The sequence below is a fragment of the Onthophagus taurus genome, chromosome 8 (assembly GCF_036711975.1).
Source record: "Onthophagus taurus isolate NC chromosome 8, IU_Otau_3.0, whole genome shotgun sequence".
NCBI lineage: Eukaryota > Metazoa > Arthropoda > Insecta > Coleoptera > Scarabaeidae > Onthophagus > Onthophagus taurus.
Window position 1 is genome coordinate 4,923,677 of NC_091973.1, and position 20,463 is coordinate 4,944,139.

A 20,463-nucleotide genomic window follows, 5' to 3' on the forward strand; every position below is an offset into this window, starting at 1 on the left:
CGCGTTTGTCTAGCGTAATGAAATTTGGTATGGAAGTAGTACTAAAGACCTCGGCTAAATTTAAAATACAAAATATAAGTATTCGCTTGCTTAAGCCGAGGTCGCTTGCGGGCGAGGCGCCCCAAATCATACCAATCTGACACTAATTAAACGAGATACATTATACTGCCTCGGTCGCAAGCGACCTCGGCTAAACTTAATCCGACAATAATTAAACGAGATATATTATGCTGCCTCGGTCGCAAGCGAATTCAGCTAAACTTAAAATAGAATATATAAGCGTTTGCCAGCTTAAGCCGAGGTTGTTTGCTTGCGAGGCATCCCAATTCATACCAATCCGACAATAATTAAGCGAGATATATTAACTGCCTCGGTCGCAAGCGACCTCGGCTAAACTTAATCCGATAATAATTAAACGAGATATATATGCTGCCTCGGTCGCAAGCGCCTTCGGCGAAGCTTAAATTGGAAAATATATTCGTTCGCCTACTTTTGCCGAAGTCACTAGCGGGCGAGGCGCAGCAAATCATGCCAATATGACACAAATTAAAGGAGATATGCTGCCTCGGTTGCAAGTGACCTCGGCTAGACTTCAAATGGAATGTTAATAGCCAATGACGTAATGCGCAGTATGGTTGCGTATAAACCTAGACAACCTTTTATATACAAACCTTGGGCTCAGTCAACAATGCTGCGACAGAAAAACTCGAAACTCGCCGAATAAACTCGTCTACAGTAAACCTTTATGTTCCGAAAATATTATGGGTTTATCATCACTCGTTCAGATTATACAGGGTGTGCTCGTGAATTATTTCCAACAGTGTATTTGTGATAATATATATAACTATATATTATACTGCCTCGCCCGCAAGCGACCTCGGCTTAACCAGGCGAAGTCATAGATTTCTTTCTTAGCCGAGGTCGCTCGCGGGCGAGGCACTCCGAATCATACCAATCTAATACTAATTAAACGAAATATATTAAACTGCCTCGGTTGCAAGCGACCTCGGCTAAATTTAAAACACAAAATATAAGTGATTGTGTGCTTAAGCCGAGGTCGCTTGCGGGCGAGGCACCCCGAATCGTACCAATCCGATACTAATTAAACAAGATATATTAAACTGCCTAGGTCGCAAGCGACCTCGGCTAAATTTAAGATACAAAATATAAGCGTTCGCGTGCTTAAGACGAGGTCGCTTGCGGGCGAGGCGCCCCAATTCATACCAAGCTGACACTAATTAAACGAGATATATTATACTGCCTCGGTCGCAAGCGACCTCGGCTAAACTTAAAATAGAACATATAAGCGTTTGCCAGCTTAAGCCGAGGTTGTTTGCTTGCGAGGCGTCCCAATTCATACCAATCCGATAATAATTAAACGAGATATATTATGCTGCCTCGGTCGCAAGCGACCTCGGCTAAATTTAAGATACAAAAGATAAGCGTTCGCGTGCTTAAGCCGAAGTCGCTTGCGGGCGAGGCACCCCAAATCATACCAATCTGACACTAATTAAACGAGATATATTATACTGCCTCGGTCGCAAGCGACCTCGGTTAAACTTAATCCGCCAATAATTAAACGAGATATTTATGCTGCCTCGGTCGCAAGCGACCTCGGCTAAACTTAGAACAGGACATATAAGCGTTTGCCAGCTTAAGCCGAGGTTGCTTGCTTGCGAGGCGTCTCAATTCATACCAATCCGACAATAATTAAGCGAGATATATTAACTGCCTCGGTCGCAAGCGACCTCGGCTAAACTTAATCCGCCAATAATTAAACGAGATATATTATACTGCCTCGGTCGCAAGCGACCTCAGCTAAACTTGGAATAGAATATATATTCGTTCGCCTGCTTTTGCCGAAGTCACTAGCGGGCGAGGCGCAGCAAATCATGCCAATACGACACAAATTAAACGAGATATAATATACTGCTTCGGTCGCAAGCGACCTCGGCTAGACTTCAAATAGAATGCTTAAACCGAGGTCGCTTGCGGGCGAGGCGTTGGAATTCATATTAAACCGAATCTAAATTGAACAACATGCATTATATTGCCTCGGCCGCAAGCGACCTCGGCTAAATACAGAATAGACAATGTAAGATTTTGCCAGATTAAACCAAAACTACTCGATACACCTCCCAATTCACTTTTGCCATCCCAAAATAATGAATCTCAAAGAAATTAATTAATTTTATCTGAATTATTGATGCTTTCTTGATGGATTACACTGATGTTGATTTTTTTATCAATTATATTTGTGTTATATGTACTAGTCCCAAGAAAGTATATTAACACATAAGATATTATGTGTAGTTATGAAATTAATAAGTTGTGGTTTTATTACAAATATATTATAATTTATTTTGAACGTCAATTTTGACGAAAGATTAATGAAAAACATGTGTACAAGTAACGTTGTGGTTAAAAGTGATTAAAAACGTAGAGCCACCTATCACGTTCAGAGTAAGTTTAGTTAACATAGCCAAGATTAAATCTGAAATAATGCGGAGGCGATGGTAAAGAGGGTCGTCGCGGCAACAAAGAGCTACGGCTCATCTTGTAAGGTGTCTCTGAACTTTGATGTTCGCGGATTTTCCATAACAATTATACCCTACTTTCCCGCAAGCTGTGTCCGGCGCGTTAGCTTGGGGAAGATGAAAGATTTTTTCCCTTTCCTTGCCTTGATTTTATTTACGATCTTGAAGCCCTAGACACAGTCTCATTTCACGGTGAGATGTTTACGTCACTCGGTATGTCCGGAGAAACTGAAATTGGACCGCGCCTTGCACATTTGCTTCCCTGAAACAGCTTTTTGCTGACCTGGGAGAGTTTCATCTTATTTGGTCCCTTGGTTTATTAAATCTTTCATTTAATAGGTATAAAAAGACAAGCGTATATTTAAAAAAACATATTTCTAAGGGTTATTTGAAAATGAGTTTAAAATTAGTGAAAATCTGAAAATTAAGGTGCTTTGATGTGGTGGTTGCAAGTTTAAATAAACAAAATCTCTCGAGGCGGAATTAAAATCGCCGCGGATTTAACCGAATAATTATATAAGTTTTTAAATTATAATAAACTTTTCATTTCCTTTCATCTCTATTTTTACCACCTTAGATAATTTGTATTCGTCGAAAAAGTTATAGAATAAATATTTTCAATAGGATGCGACATCGTCGTACATCCTGGTTGCACCACGGATAAATATCGTTGACACAAAAATGGGTAGTCAATCCATTACGCCGTGAAGTTTAGATAAAGGCCCATATGTTAGTGGCATCGCATAGTAGATGACATGTTCTTTATCTTTCCGTTTTAGTAAAATTGCCGTTACAGTAACAGTAGCGTTATTTGAATGACTGGCCTTTGACGTAGACATTTTTTCCAAAAACGTCCCCTCCTGATGAAGTGACGTCATTCACCCAGGCCCGAATGAATTATAATTTGCGCGGAATTGAAAATCGAACTCTCGCTTCCGTCAGGTAATAAGAAATAATTGTTGTTTATCGTTAACGTGACAACATTAAATATTCGACGTTTGTCGTCTTGATCGTTTAAAGTGGGACTTTAAACTTCCCCACTGCCGAAGGGGTTTGATGTTGCAATCAGCGGGTTATTGAAAGTTTCCTCCATGCTACCACCGCGACGATCTCGATATTGTCCTTCTGAAATCGCAGTCTTTTATATCAATATTGACTGAACTCGCCTTCGCTTCGCTTCTTCCACAAAAACCTCAAAAATAACAGATTGATGTTTCTCCCATTTGTTATAATCTGACCTTGGTTCTATTCACCACACGGAAACGATAACAAGGTCAGATTCAAATCGAACAGACTTTATTAACTTATTTCTCTATGGACTAGGTACCGATTTAGAATTTACGACTACAACAAGCAAATATTAGACACCCACTAACGTTGTAAAAAGCTTTCATTAACTTCTCCAAACTTTACTTTAAAATAATAAAATTAAAATAAAACACTAATTGAGTTCTGGAGTATAGTTTAATATAAATTATGTCATAGGAAGTTTAATATCAAGTCGCCAGCTAAATATAATGAACCAAAGAAATTTAATAATGCGTCGAATAAAATGTTTCCTCGCCTTAATAAACAATATCGAATGACGACACCTATAATTGACAATGAATACAACTTCTTTCGTCAATTAAGGTTTATGGCCCATCCATCAATTCTTATATTTCCCATAAAAGTTCCAGTTTAATCGGTTTTCCTTGTTTTATTGAATACCACGACGACTACGACAAAATTAATGGCATAAATATTTAGATGCGTTTATCGTAACTTTCCGATTCATGTATGCGCATAGGTTTATTTTCCGGTGACGTACGACTCGATATTTTCTATATTTATGAATTCTATGATTTTACGCGTCATTACTCCATAACGTTGCCTAACCGATTTTCCCCCACAACCAAATGCAAAAACCGTTAAATCTCATGTTTCCCCTTTACAGTTTTAACGCCTTTAAGGAAGTGTCCTGTGAAACTTTAGAGACACTACTCAAAATATCCCTTTACATAGACTTTTAAAGACGTAGTATTACTTTACATCCTTTAGGTTTTACATCCGAAACTTTTCGTCAGATCTTTTGATCAAATTTATTAAGGTGCATTGTTTCCATCACTTTACAATATCTTTTTTCTTTTATGGTTTTTTTTTCCACCAAAATCGAAACATTTTTAGTATTACTTAATTTATTAATATGATAAGAAATTAATCTTCCATACTACAACTGGTAGAGTACCATGGCATGTATTAAAATTATTCAAATTGCACCTAACAAACATAATCCATAATTAATTAATTGTAGCGTGACTATCACTATTTTCTAGAAGTAAAGCAAAAAATGCAAAAATTTCCTTTACGGGTGGTTTACCATAAGAGTACCATGGCGTGTATCAAAATTATTCGAATTGCACTAAATAAGCAAAATCCATAATTAATTCTAGCCTAGGTATCACTATTTTCTAAAAGTAAAGGAAAAATCGCCGAAATGGATGATTTAATTTAAAAATTATAATGGATGGAGTTCTATGACATGCATTAAAATTGTTCGTGTTGAACCAAGCAAGCATAATCCATAATCATTTCCAGATTAACAATCATCATTTTCTAGAAATATAGCAAAAATCACCAAAATCTCCTTTATGGATGGTTTATATTAAATACTACAATATTGCTCCAAAAATATAACTGATAGAGTACCATGGCATGTATCAAAATTATTCAAATTGCACCTAACAAACATAATTCATAATTAATTGTAGCGTGGCTATCACTATTTTCTAGAAATAAAGCAAAAAATGCAAAAATCTCCTTTACGAGTGGTTTAGATTAAATAATTTAAGAGATCTCATAAACTGCAAACGGGAGAGTACCACGGCGTGTATCAAAATTATTCGTATTACACTAAATAAGCAAAATCCATAATTAATTCTAGCCTAGGTGTCACTATTTTCTAGAAATAAAGGAAAAATCGCCGAAATGGATGATTTAATTTAAAAATTATAATCGATGGAGTTCCATGACATGCATTAAAATTTTTCGTGTTGAACCAAGCAAGCATAATCCATAATCAGTTTCAGATTGACCATCATCATTTTCTAGAAATATAGCAAAAATTACCAAAATCTCCTTTATGGATGGTTTATATTAAATACCACAATATTGCTCCAAAAATATAACTGATAGAGTACCATGGCATGTATCAAAATTATTCAAATTGCACCTAACAAACATAATTCATAATTAATTGTAGCGTGGCTATCACTATTTTCTAGAAATAAAGCAAAAAATGCAAAAATCTCGTATACGAGTGGTTTAGATTACATAATTTAAGAGATCTCATAAACTACAAGCGGGAGAGTACCATGGCGTGTATCAAAATTATTCGTATTGCACTAAATAAGCAAAATCCATAATTAATTCTAGCCTAGGTGTCACTATTTTCTAGAAGTAAAGGAAAAATCGCCGAAATGGATGATTTAATTTAAAAACTATAATCGATGGAGTTCCATGACATGCATTAAAATTTTTCGTGTTGAACCAAGCAAGCATAATCCATAATCAGTTTCAGATTGACCATCATCATTTTCTAGAAATATAGCAAAAATTACCAAAATCTCCTTTATGGATGGTTTATATTAAATACCACAATATTGCTCCAAAAATATAACTGATAGAGTACCATGGCATGTATCAAAATTCTTCAAATTGCACCTAACAAACATAATTCATAATTAATTGTAGCGTGGCTATCACTATTATCTAGAAATAAAGCAAAAAATGCAAAAATCTCTTTTACGAGTGGTTTAGATTAAATAATTTAAGAGATCTCATAAACTGCAAGCGGGAGAGTACCATGGTGTGTATCAAAATTATTCGTATTGCACTAAATAAGCAAAATCCATAATTAATTCTAGCCTAGGTATCACTATTTTCGAGAAATAAAGAAAAAATCGCCGAAATGATGATTTAATTAAAAAATTATAATCGATGGAGTTCTATGACATGCATTACAATTTTTCGTGTTGAACCAAGCAAGCATAATCCATAATCAGTTCCAGCTTAATTATCACCATTTTCTAGTTATAAAGCAAAAATCACCATTATGATTAACATAAATAAGTTATTCAAAAATTATAATTGATAATTAGACCATTTTCATAGAATAGAACATATCAAAGAAAAACAACTCATAAATTATATATACTATAACATTATTTGGTTTTTAATTTTCAGGATAAAATTAATAAAAAGGTATCATCGACGAGTCAACCCGAAACGCCTAAAAAAAGTGATTCAAAGTCTTCGAAAATAAATTTAGAAGAAATTAGCGTTGTTCCGGAATCTGTGGAAACACATCAATCGCATGATATTGAAATGGCAGAGAGGAAATAAGAGGGGTAAGTTTTGTAGTGTTGTAAAATAAATATAAAAAAATAGTTTTTACTGTTCAACATGGTTCTCGTCGAATTCCAATACTCAGGTGCTGTATATAATGAAATAGGGGATCACAAAGGCTTGTTTCAAGTGCCTTTTGATACCTTTATTGCTCGATATTCACTTGGGATACATATTCTTCTTTCTGAGAATTCTTGAAAATGTTCTATTTTATAATTTTGTTATTGTTTTCGTTTTTTTAGAGAAGAATTTAATGAACTTTAATTCAACAATTTTTTTTTTAATTACGTTTACTACAATATTTTATTGTCAAAAAAAATTATTATATTTTACGGTGATTCACCGATTGTTATGTATTATTAATCCGTTATCTTCGAGCTACTTGCGCTTGTCAATTATTACGTCCTGTTAATGGTCTTGTCATGAAGTGGGGCCCTACGTTCGAAACTTCACGGAGGCGGATGGTGTGTATTATTTTTTTGATTCGGGGATAAGGGGAGCGGGAATTGCAGACACGCGCGAAACGGCGAAGCGCCCCTATAAAAGAACTCCGCAAACGCACCTCAAGCACACAGAATCCAACTACGGTTCAAAGTGCAAGAACTTTACTTAAAGTTACAACTACTGAAGAATAAAGACATCCCGTACATCTCAAGTAAGTTAAATAAAAAATCAATTTAAATCTTTCTTATAATTTTAATTTATAATTTTGGTTTTTATACAAAAAGTTCTCGTATTCAAAAAAGTTTCAAAATATTTTTTTTTGGTAATAATATAAAAACTAATAAATTAATTTTTTTAAATCGAGTAAACACAAACGATGCCGTTTGCAATATAAAAATCGTTTGATCATAACAAGATGCGTGCTCCTTTGATGTATCATTAAAGGAACGCGCTTGTCATGAAGAGCTGCGGTTGCGGAAACGATTCCATTATGCATTCGTATCGTTGGTGTGCTCGATATTGTTATATTTTGACGAGTGCTCTTTGATACGAGACGCCTTCCTTGAAACTCGGATACAATGAGTGTAGTAAAATCCGAGTATTAAGATAGAATGGGGATAAAAATTTAAATTCCATTAGCGCCATGAATTCTACATAAGCTTTTCCCCATCTCTACGTGATTATAATTCTTTAGTTATTTTTTAAAAATTTTTTATTTTTTAGTATGAGTCAGTTCAACAGCGCAATTTTCGCGATTATCGCTGCAACTGTCTTCTGCGTTTCAACATCAGTATTTTCATTACCCGTTATCAACTGCGAGCCAAATTCAATGTCCGAAGCACCAACTAACATCCGGCAGCTTTGCTACTATGTTATGGAAAGTTTGAGATCAGAACCTTTACAAGAAAACACCAGTAAGAGAATTAATTAAAACTAAATCGCCACATTTTTGTGATTTTTTCGTGATATCTAGGTGACATGATTGCGAATAGACTCACAGAGCGCGGCATCAAGAGACAGGATGTCGATCACGTGTTCCTGCGTTTCGGGAAACGATTTGGGCTCTAAATTTCATTACTATCCTAATCAATCAACGCTTCGCCTCCATCCTTTCCTGGACCTTTATTTTCATTTTCAGCATATCAACGTGAAGAAGAACATTCTTCGATTTCATTTCAAATGGACTGAAGATGATGATTATTTTTTTATATGAAACGTTTTTGGCCGAAAAACGTGCTATTTATTTTTTTTGTTACTAATCTGTTTATTTAATGTTACTGAAGTTAATTAAAAATTATTACTGTAAGTATTTGTGAAAAGATAAATTAAAATATATATACTAAATTCAAGCACTTAATATTTTTTTTTATTATCTCGACCCATCGACCAAAATAAGTGTCGAGTAAAAATTTTTATTTGATTTAAATTTAATTGGAGTTGTAAAAGAAATAAAAACAAATTTTTTATTATTTTCAATAAATAATTTAATTTAACTTATAATTTGTACTAACAATTAAGTACAAAAATATAAACGGCTTTAAAAATAAAAACTCAATCCAACTGTCTTAAAATATAAAAAGAAACTGAAAAAAGTTTTAAACAAGACAATCCCAACAAAACAGTTTTTTGAATTAACTTGGTTGTTTTTCTTTATTTTTTTTGCAACAATAAATAAATAAATACAACGTTTTTAAGTACACGAAAATTTAAGACTAGCTTTAACCATATAAAATTAGATATTTATTTATTTAAAATACTCATCGTCATTAAAATATTTTCCTATCATTTTTTTATTCAAAAAAATAACACTCTTCATTGCTCACCACCTGAATAGTAAGAAACATGAACCACATCTCCTCCAATATTTATTAAACATTGTCCCTTAAAAAAAAATAATATAATTATTATAATAATTAAGAAATGTTTTATTTTTTTACCTGATTTTTATGGGGATTATGATTTAAAACACATTCCGTCATAAAATAAGCAACCATAGCGTTTCCTCCCAAAGCCGTGACATGCGCCCTTACAATAGCCAAAATTTCAGTTATAAAACTGTGTATAAATCCACTCGTTCCCCCTTCTTCGCGTATCGACGTCGTTTCTCGGATGAAGAAAAAATTTAATTTACCTAGATACCTCTCAATTTGACCTCCAGGCACATAAGATAACGGTGTTATATCAACCCCATGTCTCTCACGATGCGGCATCTAAAAAAATATTCTTTAGTCTTTAATAAAAATAAAATTGAATCTTACATGTCTTTGAGTAGCTTGTTTTTTTCTTTGCGGCGATTTTTGCCGATGTTTCGATAATTGGCCGTGTAACAGTGTAGAATGAGGTGGCGTTTGAAAAACGCTGTTTTCTGGTATTTGATTAATTTCTTCTAAATTAAAAATTAACTCCTCTTCGTTTCGTTTTGAAAGAATCGGTTTCAGCTTCCGTTTAATAACACCTTTCGGTGGATCGCCCAACCCAAGAGCCATCCCTACAATAAATAAATGAAGAATCACAACCGAATTAATTTTCGATTTTTTTTAATTGTTACCTACAACGCAGAGTTGAATTTCATCCGGTTCGGGGCTTTCAACCCGGAATTGTAAATCGCATAATGCGCAAGGAATCATTCTGCGCAATTTGAAATAAACGGTTTCAAGTAATCGATGAAAACTTTTATCTATGCTATAAGGAGGTTGAATTTTTTCTCGGCATATTTGTATAAACATTTGAAGGTTTTTAACTATTTCTAAATCTTCCAAACCTGGAACAACTTCCGTGTTAACTACGTGAAAACCATCTGGTGGACGTGCGTCTATTAATAAATTTAAAACTTCCGCATCTTCTGGGTCTTCAATCTACATATTAATTAATTACATAAAAATGAATTTGAAATTTTTTTAATCTTACTTCTAAAACGCAACAATCTTTTCCTGAATTTATTTCAATTATAGGCTGTTCATCTTCAGATTCTTCAGTATCGGATAAATTCCTTCCATTTGAAAAATCATCGTCGTATTTAATTGACTTAATCTGATAAACCTCTTTATTCTTTTGAACAGTTTCGTGCAATTCCTTTTGCAAATTAGCTAATTTTTTATCATCGGATGATCGATCAGAAACTAATTTGGGTAAAGGAGGCGTTGGTAAAGCCGATAAAAACACGGCAGTCGCCGTCGCTATCCCAATAACCATCTTTTCTCCGATTGAAATCCTTACTTTCAACCCAAAAACAGCGTTCATCCCCTTCACTTTTAACTTATTTATCAAAATTCGATGTAATTCGTATTCCAAAAATGGAAGACCATCAGATATTTCTTTAGCGTATGATTCACCTTTTAATTCCTTAATAGGCCGACAAACGTATGATTGCAAAAAACAACCACGACCTATTATTGGTATTCCTTCAGGAATTTCTATCGTTGTTATTAATACTTCTGGTACTTTTCCGTTGCTAAAAGATTTTTTTTATGATTTGTATCTTTGAAATTTAGTAAAAAATGGGAAATGAAAATTCTAACAAATTTAAAATTTTTAAAAATTGTTATGTGGTCAGATAAAGTACCACTTCCGGTTATACAATTTGATTTAAATTTCATAATAATAATTTTTTAATCAAAATAAATTTGATTAATTTGTGTTAATTTAAAGTAGTCATCATTTCCCATTAACCTTAATTTACATTCTTTTTCAAATCTTACTTGCACATTCGACACTTTGAAACAGAACTAACATTGACAGTTCCTAAATAAGGAACGTGACAAATTGAGCATTGAAGATTAGACATCCCCAAATTAGGCAAGGAATCTCTGTCGGGACTTTCAGATAAATTTTTTGGAATCTAAAATAAATTGAAAATAAATGACTCGACTTGAAACGCATTGTATGTGTTAGTTACATTAACGTTTTCTGATTTTTTGTGTTCATCTAATCTTTCATTAACATCTTTGGTTTGGTGTCTAGATAAACTTGGTAATCTACTAAGACTATCGCGACTAGAATAATGAAAACCGATCACAGCGGCGGTTCCTGAGGCGCTCAATACGCAAACGTCGTCGCAAATCGTGGTGGTTTCCATGTAATTTAACACCGCGTTACAACTTAATGATCTGGCGTGCGACCGGATTTCCATGCGAATTTCGGACCACCACGTATCTCTCGATTCTGGCTCTTCCAAATTTGTTATGCGTTCGAGGAGTTTAACTGATCTCGCGCAAACAACACCACCTTAAAAGAATTAATAAATAAAGATTAATTCTATTAATAAATTTAATTAATTAACTTACCAAGATAACAAATAAACCCAGGTGGATAACTAGCCATTGTTAAAAATGGATATTCGAGATATTCAAAATTTTCGTGTGGAGCGGTTGTGCGTACGAAAGCTTTTTTTATCATCATTTGCATCCCAGCGTTACCTGTTGATCGGTCACTTCCGGTTAGGCTATTTCCTAACACAAAAAAATTAAATTAAATTTTTTTTTAATGATTATCCGCGGAAATGATACATTAGGAGATAAACTTGATGGTTTTGAAATAATGGACTGTATTATTTTAGCTATTTTCGGTTATACATCCAAGTTCCCTCAACAAAAAAAAACTATAACCATGAGAGAAATAAAATGGACATGCAAAAAACAGCTAGGTTTTTTTTAAACGCTCAGTGTTTCTTTCCCGGAGTGATTTTTTATTTTATTAAAATGTTTAACAAAAAGTGGTTATTGTTAAAATAATGTTATGCGATAGCGCGGTCTAGAAACACTGATATCACAAAACTCTAACATTAATTAAGTAAAATAAATTTTAAATTGTTTTGGTAATCATATATAATAATATGAGAACACGAAATCAATAAAAAACTAATTTCTTATACAAAAAAAATTGTAGTTTTGATTGATTTCGGTCCAAATATATCTTTGTACATTTTCTTTTCGGTTAGTTAAAAAAAAATTTTAGTTAATGACCCAAAAAAAAAGAAAAAAAAACAATTTAAGTTTAAATTAAATAAGTCGATTATCGCAAAATAGCGCGAAAAACGAGAGGGTTATAGAAGATAAAAATTAAAACCAAAAATATTATAAAACACATCGATGCAACAGAGAGTTCCAAGCAGAGATACTCACTTTTCCTAAACAGTCCTTTAAAATTGACCCGTAAAAGAAAAAAATTATTTAAAATTTACGTGTAGAAAAAAAACGAAAAGAAAATAAAATAAATTAATTAAATTAAAAAAAAAAATAGTGCATAATGAATAATAAAAATTATATCTTTTTATCCCTCTCTTTAAAAATTTACTAAATAAAACATAAATCAAGAAATTTACCTTTAGGAGTAATACTGAGATCAGAATCGGATGATCTCCTGTGTATGCAAGAAATAGCGTTGAGTTTGGCCGGACTTTGTGATATTTTAGCACCCATCGATTCAGTTCGTTGATGTCCTTGTTCGTAGCGGTTGTTGGTTGTTTCCGATTGTTGTGGTGATCCAACAGGCCTATCAAAAGGGGAAAAGCTTGCATGCAACTTATTAGCACTAGTGATGCCTTCAATTTCCATATTGATAGTAGGCAATGCTGGCGTTAATATAGGTATGGATAATTCTTGGGAGTCATTTTTACTATTTATATCATTTTTATCGTCATTTTTACCAACGTGTGATGTAATTAAAATATCATTAACGGTATCTCTTAAAACATTTTGAAGCGCCGTGCCAAGTAAACCGCGTTCTAAACTATTCCTTTTTTTCTCATCATTTCGTTTTCGTTCCCAATGCAAATTTTGCAACAATAAAAACGGCGTTTGAATCGCATCCTTAACTTTCTTTTCGGCTTTCATTAAAAAGCTATGATGTCCCGATGTTTTTATATTAATGTTATGCAAAGATGTGAATCGGTGTTTAAATTCGTTTTCTGTTGGAGAATTAGCTATGCTATTACTTTTTGTATTTCGAGTCATCATTTCAACGTGTTTGTTGCGAAGGGAAATAAAGGGGGCTCCTAAAACCGTATCGTGATGCTGTAAAGATAAAACACTTTTTTTCACTTTTTGTATTTTCCCTCTGTTTGAAATTTCATTTAATGAATTCGTTCGTTTTATGTTGGTTTTATCTAAATCGATTAGAGACATGCTGGTTGAGTTTCTTCGTATATTTTCGAACGTTTTTTGAATTTTTGGAAAAAATGATTCATTTTTTTCTGGCAATTCGAACTTTTTTGATGGAGTTTGAATAGATGGTGATGTTGGGGGGGTGTATGTTCCCATGAGATTTACTTTATCTAATAGCATAGCTTCTAAACCAATTTTAAATAAGCTTTTTTCTTTCGCTTCTTCTTTTATTATTGGTTGCAAAATTAAATTATTTTCAGTTTTAGCTGAATTATTTTCAGGTTCAACGTCTTGTTCATCGCCTACTGTAAAAGAAACTTTATTATCAGGAAATTCCCATGGTTTTTGATCATCTTCGGGTGAAACGGTACTTTCTTTATAACTGTTTTCAATATCACTTTCGGAACAAGTTTCCATAACACCGAAATTTCCAGTTAAATTAATTTCGGAAACATTTTCGTTTAACATACTTAATCTTCTGACGTTTTTAACGATTCCGCTCACTGTGTCATATTCAACCGTGGTTTCTTTTGGCTCAGAAACTTCATCGTCTGATGAACTACTATCGGAAATTTCTGAGGGGTTTGAAGAAGCATCGAATGAGTCATCGGGGAGTGATAAATACGAACTATCTTTTGTTTGTGTTGATTCGTTTAAGGATATTTGTTTTCTAAATGTTGGTTGCGGTGGATTTGGAGCTTCCATGATACAATCTAAACTACTATGAACGTGTAAGACTGATCGCACTAAAACTTCAGCCATTGTATTTGAATCACTGATCGTTCTTCGAAATGGATACTTAATTTTATTTTGACTTTTTTCGACGTCGCTGCTTCCCGGTTCAGAAACAGCCGAACGTTTTCCTTTTAAACCGGTTAATTTTTTACCAATTTGAAGATATTTTAAGTTTCTCAAACGTTGAGATAACCCAGTACTTGGCACTCCACGCATATCTTCTTGTTTTAAAAGTGTTTGCAACGAATTACTATGTTGAATGATTAAAGGCTTTGGTAACGGGGCGAACTCGATATGGGTGTTTTGTTTTATTAATTTTTTCGGGATTATTTCACCGGTCGAAAGGGATTTATTTAAGTTTTTGTGAGCTATTAATGGCGAAGGTGTGGAACGGGATAAGGATGGGGGATGGAATAATTTGTTAAGATGCGGCAGATTTCGTGGCTTTTTGTTAAGATGAAAGCCTTTATCTGCGCACAGGAATTTTACGTAACTATGTGCACGCCTGTACCCGAAATAAAGAAAAAAATATTTATTACTAACTTTAAAACCCACCACCATACAGGATTGTACTTTTTAATAATTTCGGAATTCATGGATTGTCACAAAAGTCCAGAGGCCTAACTTTGCGATGCTTTAAATTTGCATGTTCGTCTTACTGTTACTAAAGATTTCTAAAAAAATCCCAAGAATTGCTTTGTGCGTTTTCAGGAAAGTTCAAATTTGCATTCATAATGAATCAGTTCAGCGCCTTCGGCGAATAATTTCTCATTCGATTCATTTAATCTAAAATCGCCGAGGTCGCTTGCGGGCGAGGCGGTGCATCTGATATCTTAGCTTCTAAATACTAAGTCAGTTTGAATTAAGGTTTGTATTGATAATGAATCGACCGCCTAAAAACGACTTCTTATTCCAATATTGTGTGTTTAGTTTAGTTTCCGAGACATCAATTGAACGATTTTATCTAACATCGCCGAGGTCGCTTGCGGGCGAGGCGGCAGAGCTGATATTATAACTTCTAAATCTCATTGAATTATGGTTTGTCTTCATAATAAATCAGTCAGATAAACGACTTCTTATTCAAGTATTGTGTGTTTAGTTTACTTTCCAAGACATCAAATGAACGATTTCGTCTTATATCGCCGAGGTCGCTTGCGGGCGAGGCGGCAGAGCTGATATAGCTTCCAAATACTAAATCTCATTAAATTAAGGTTCATATTCATAATGAATCAATCCCGGCGCCTCACCCGCAAGCGATCTCGGCGAAGGGAAGATAAACGACTTTTTATTAGGATTATTGTGTACTTAGTTTACTTTGCAAGACATCAAGTGAACAATTTCATCAATATCGCCGAGGTCGCTTGCGGGCGAGGCGCTGGAATTGATACATAATGAATACGAACCTTAACTAAACTAATTTTATAACTACGTGGTATCAAATGTAGCGCCTCGCCCGCAAGCGACCTCGGCGAAGTGAAGTAAAACGACTTCTTATTCCAGTATTGTGTGTTTAGTTTAGTTTCCAAGACATCAAATGAACGATTTCGTCTTATATCGCCGAGGTCGCTTGCGGGCGAGGCGGCAGAGCTGATATCATAGCTTCTAAATCTCATTAAATTAAGGTTCATATTCATAATAAATCAGTCCCGGCGCCTCGCCCGCAAACGACCTCGGCGAAGTGAAGATAAACGACTTCTTATTAGGATTATTGTGTGCTTAGTTTACTTTGCAAGACATCAAGTGAATGATTTCATCAATATCGACGAGGTCGCTTGCGGGCGAGGCGCTGGAATTGATACATAATGAATACGAACCTCAACTCAACTAATTTTATAACTACGTGCTATCAAATGTAGCGCCTCGCCCGCAAGCGACCTCGGCGAAGTGAAGAAAAACGACTTCTTATTCCAGTATTATGTGTTTAGTTTAGTTTCCAAGACATCAAATGAACGATTTCGTCTTACATCGCCGAGGTCGCTTGCGGGCGAGGCGGCAGAGCTGATATCATAGCTTCTAAATACAAAATCTCATTGAATTAAGGTTCATATTCATAATGAATCAATCCCGGCGCCTCGCCCGCAAGCGATCTCGGCGAAGTGAAGATAAACGACTTCTTATTAGGATTATTGTGTGCTTAGTTTACTTTGCAAGACATCAAGTGAACGATTTCATTAATATCGCCGAGGTCGCTTGCTTGCGAGGCGCTGGAATTGCTACATAATGAATACGAACCTCAACTCAACTAATTTTATGACTACATGCTATCAAATGTAGCGCCTCGCCCGCAAGCGACCTCGGCGAAGTGAAGTTAAACGACTTCTTATTCAAGTATTGTGTGTTTAGTTTACTTTCCAAGACATCAAATGAACGATTTCGTCTTATATCGCCGAGGTCGCTTGCGGGCGAGGCGGCAGAGCTGATATTATAACTTCTAAATCTCATTGAATTAAGGTTTGTCTTCATAATAAATCAGTCCTCCCGGCGCCTCGCCCGCAAGCGACCTCGGCGAAGTGAAGATAAACGACTTCTTATTAGGATTATTGTGTGCTTTGTTTACTATGCAAGACATCAAGTGAACGATTTCATCAATATCGCCGAGGTCGCTTGCGGGCGAGGCGCTGGAATTGATACTTAATGAATACGAACCTCAACTAAACTAATTTTATAACTACGTGGTATCAAATGTAGCGCCTCGCCCGCAAGCGACCTCGGCGAAGTGAAATAAAACGACTTCTTATTCCAGTATTGTGTGTTCAGTTTAGTTTCCAAGACATCAAATGAACGATTTCGTCTTACATCGCCGAGGTCGCTTGTGGGCGAGGCGGCAGAGCTGATATTATAACTTCTAAAACTCACTGAATTAAGGTTTGTCTTCATAATAAATCAGTCCTCCCGGCGCCTCGCCCGCAAGCGACCTCGGCGAATTGAAGAAAAGCGACTTCTTATTCCAGTATTGTGTTTAGTTTACTTTCCAAGACATCAAATGAACGATTTCGTCTTATATCGCCGAGGTCGCTTGCGGGCGAGGCGGCAGAGCTGATATCATAGCTTCTAAATACAAAATCTCATTGAATTAAGGTTCATATTCATAATGAATCAATCCCGGCGCCTCGCCCGCAAGCGATCTCGGCGAAGTGAAGATAAACGACTTCTTATTAGGATTGTTGTGTGCTTAGTTTACTTTGCAAGACATCAAGTAAACGATTTTCATCAATATCGCCGAGGTCGCTTGCGGGCGAGGCGCTGGAATTGATACATTATGAATACGAACCTCAACTCAACTAATTTTATACCTACGTGCTATCAAATGTAGCGCCTCGCCCGCAAGCGACCTCGGCGAAGTGAAGTAAAACGACTTCTTATTCCAGTATTGTGTGTTTAGTTTAGTTTCTAAGACATCAATTGAACGATTTTGTCTTACAACGCCGAGGTCGCTTGCGGGCGAGACGGCAGAGCTGATATCATAGCTTCTAAATACTAAATCTGATTAAATTAAGTCTTCTCGCCCGCAAGCGACCTCGGCGAAATGAAGATAAACGACTTCTTATTAGGATTATTGTGTGCTTAGTTTACTTTGCAAGACATCAAGTAAACGATTTCATCAATATCGCCGAGGTCGCTTGCGGGAGAGGCGTTGGAATTGATACTTAATGAATACGAACCTCAACTAAACTAATTTTATAACTACGTGGTATCAAATGTAGCGCCTCGCCCGCAAGCGACCTCGGCGAAGTGAAATAAAACGACTTCTTATTCCAGTATTGTGTGTTCAGTTTAGTTTCCAAGACATCAAATGAACGATTTCGTCTTACATCGCCGAGGTCACTTCGGGCGAGGCGGCCGAGCTGATATTATAACTTCTAAAACTCACTGAATTAAGGTTTGTCTTCATAATAAATCAGTCCTCCCGGCGCCTCGCCCGCAAGCGACCTCGGCGAATTGAAGAAAAGCGACTTCTTATTCCAGTATTGTGTGTTCAGTTTATTTTCCAAGACATCAAATGAACGTTTCGTCTTATATCGCCGAGGTTGCTTGCGGGCGAGGCGGCAGAGCTGATATCATAGCTTCTAAATACTAAATCTCATTGAATTAAGTCTCCTCGCCCGCAAGCGACCTGGGCGAAATGAAGATAAACGACTTCTTATTAGGATTATTGTGTGCTTAGTTTACTTTGCAAGGCATCAAGTGAACGATTTCATCAATATCGCCGAGGTCGCTTGCGGGCGAGGCGCTGGAATTGATACATAATGAATATGAATCTCAACTAAACTATTTTATAACTACATGGTATCAAATGTAGCTTCTCGCCCACAAGCGACCTCGGCGAAGTGAGAAAAAACGACTTCTTATTCCAGTATTGTGTGTTTAGTTTAGTTTCTAAGACATCAATTGAACATAGCACGATTTTATCTAACATCGCCGAGGTCGCTTGCGGGCGAGGCGGCAGGCCTGATATTATAACTTCTAAAACTCATTGAATTAAGGTTTGTCTTCATAATAAATCAGTCCTCCCGGCGCCTCGCCCGCAAGCGACCTCGGCGAAATGAAGAAAAGCGACTTCTTATTCCAGTATTGTGTGCTGTTTATTCTCCAAGACATCAAGTGAACGATTTCATCAATATCGCCAAGGTGGCTTGCGGCGAGGCGCTGAAATTGATACATTATGAATACGAACCTCAACTCAACTAATTTTATGACTACGTGCTATCAAATGTAGCGCCTCGCCCGCAAGCGACCTCGGCGTAGTGAAGAAAAACGACTTCTTATTCTAGTATTATGTGTTTAGTTTACTTTCCAAGACATCAAGCGAACGATTTCACTAATATCGCCGAGTTACCAGACTTTTGTGACACCCTATACTATAAAATAAAAAAAATCAAAAATTTCTTAACAACCCTGTATATAATTTCCAACTCTAAACACTCTGTATACACAAATGTCTAAAAAAAACATCACTTACATAACCTAACTAAATAAATACTTACTCTTCATTATAATTATTTTCCGTCGAAATAACCGATTGATTATCCGGTATTCGAATTAATGTAACAGCTGTTCCAATGCCTCTAGCTACGATTCCGGAATCTCCTTCCAAATCAAAAGATTGTCGGTAGCCAATTACAGCGTTGCCTCCCAAATCCAAAGCTTTAAGACCGATTTTTCGTTGCAGTTCGCCAGATAACTTGAAAAAAAGGGTTTGTCGAGCTTCGTTGGAGGCTCTTGGTGTGCGGATTTTGTCAATCCATTGATATTCGGGGTCATCATTAACTACGAGTTCTTCCACAAAACCGTGCACAATTTGTGCATAAAATCCTTGGGGAATCGCAGGCGCTAAATAATTTTATGATTAAATTAAAAACTAAAAATTAAAGTTTTATAATTACAACAAAAAAATTGGACTCCACATGATGATGATCGAAATTTGTTAAAATCAGTAAATAGTTCTACTTTAACGATGATGTTAACTTCCCCACGGATGCCGTGCATTGTATCGTAAACGGGAATCCACCCTGACATTGTCGAATTATTGCGTTCGTTCGTATTTTCTATATTGTGGCGCAGTAAGTTTGTTGCAGGTAAAAGAAGAGGGTTTAAATCCAAATAAACTTTTCCAATAGCATCATTAGCTGAGTATGTATCATGATCCATTAATCTGATTTGTAATGGTTCATCTTGAAGTTCAGAATCATCCACCTATAATATACCATGTAATTAATAAGTATTTTTTAATGTTGTAAGAACTTACCTCAAATTTGTACCAATCAGAATTCCATTGTGGATGTAAAGATTTTCGGCAAACATCAGTCTTATAAGTAATATTACCCAATTTAATTTCAACATAAGCATCTGTAGTATCACTTGACCTATCCATGACCGGAAGATTCCTTCCAGCCAATATCTTTACCTTCACCTTTCCAGGCATTTTCGTATACAATCTCACTGGATACCTGCTGTGATCTCCTTCATTTGGAGAAAGTTGAGGTTAGTTTAAAATGTTTGTTGTCTTCTACAGATTTGGTTTATTTACAAACGTGATGGGTTGCACAACGATGATTTAAACATATATTGCGTCGTTTACCTGTCTACATTTTTCCGGCGAGACGGTTGGAATACAATGCCAAGATTGCTATTGCAGTATTGTTTTTATTTTTAGATCCAGGTTAGGTGACATGCGTGATTTCATAAATCGGCGATAGATGGCTACACTTTTTATATCTACCATGTTAATATCGATATTTCAAGGTTAATAGATGGCAGCA

General features: G+C 35.5%; 2 protein-coding genes across 5 annotated transcripts in view; one reads left to right on the forward strand and one right to left on the reverse strand.

Moving 5' to 3' along the window:
• The window catches only part of LOC111425623 (plasma membrane calcium-transporting ATPase 3), a 59,936-nt gene extending 51,212 nt beyond the window's left edge, over positions 1-8,724 (forward strand). Inside the window, exons 15-17 of the transcript XR_011641277.1 lie at positions 6,762-7,578; positions 8,091-8,281; positions 8,341-8,724. The gene's annotated coding sequence lies outside the window, so the exon portion shown is untranslated. The remainder of the gene's footprint in view (positions 1-6,761; positions 7,579-8,090; positions 8,282-8,340) is intronic.
• Positions 8,725-8,989: 265 nt separating this feature from the next.
• LOC111425187 (C2 domain-containing protein 5) lies at positions 8,990-20,387 on the reverse strand. Of its 4 annotated transcripts, none has more exons than XM_023059028.2 (14): positions 20,232-20,386; positions 19,950-20,164; positions 19,588-19,897; positions 19,189-19,534; positions 12,688-14,708; positions 12,488-12,502; positions 11,651-11,815; positions 11,263-11,591; positions 11,066-11,205; positions 10,275-10,818; positions 9,916-10,222; positions 9,626-9,855; positions 9,305-9,577; positions 8,990-9,248 (listed from the first exon to the last, which is right to left on the reverse strand). In XM_023059028.2, the coding sequence occupies exons 2-14, from the start codon at positions 20,124-20,126 to the stop codon at positions 9,180-9,182; spliced, it is 4,926 nt and encodes a 1,641-aa protein (XP_022914796.2). In that variant the 5' UTR covers positions 20,127-20,164; positions 20,232-20,386; the 3' UTR covers positions 8,990-9,179. The 4 variants fall into 4 exon arrangements, 3 of the variants coding, with proteins under 3 accessions (XP_022914796.2, XP_022914797.2, XP_022914798.2); XM_023059029.2 differs by having other exon boundaries at positions 20,283-20,382; XM_023059030.2 differs by lacking the exon at positions 12,488-12,502 and having other exon boundaries at positions 19,950-20,385.
• Positions 20,388-20,463: the final 76 nt, after the last annotated feature.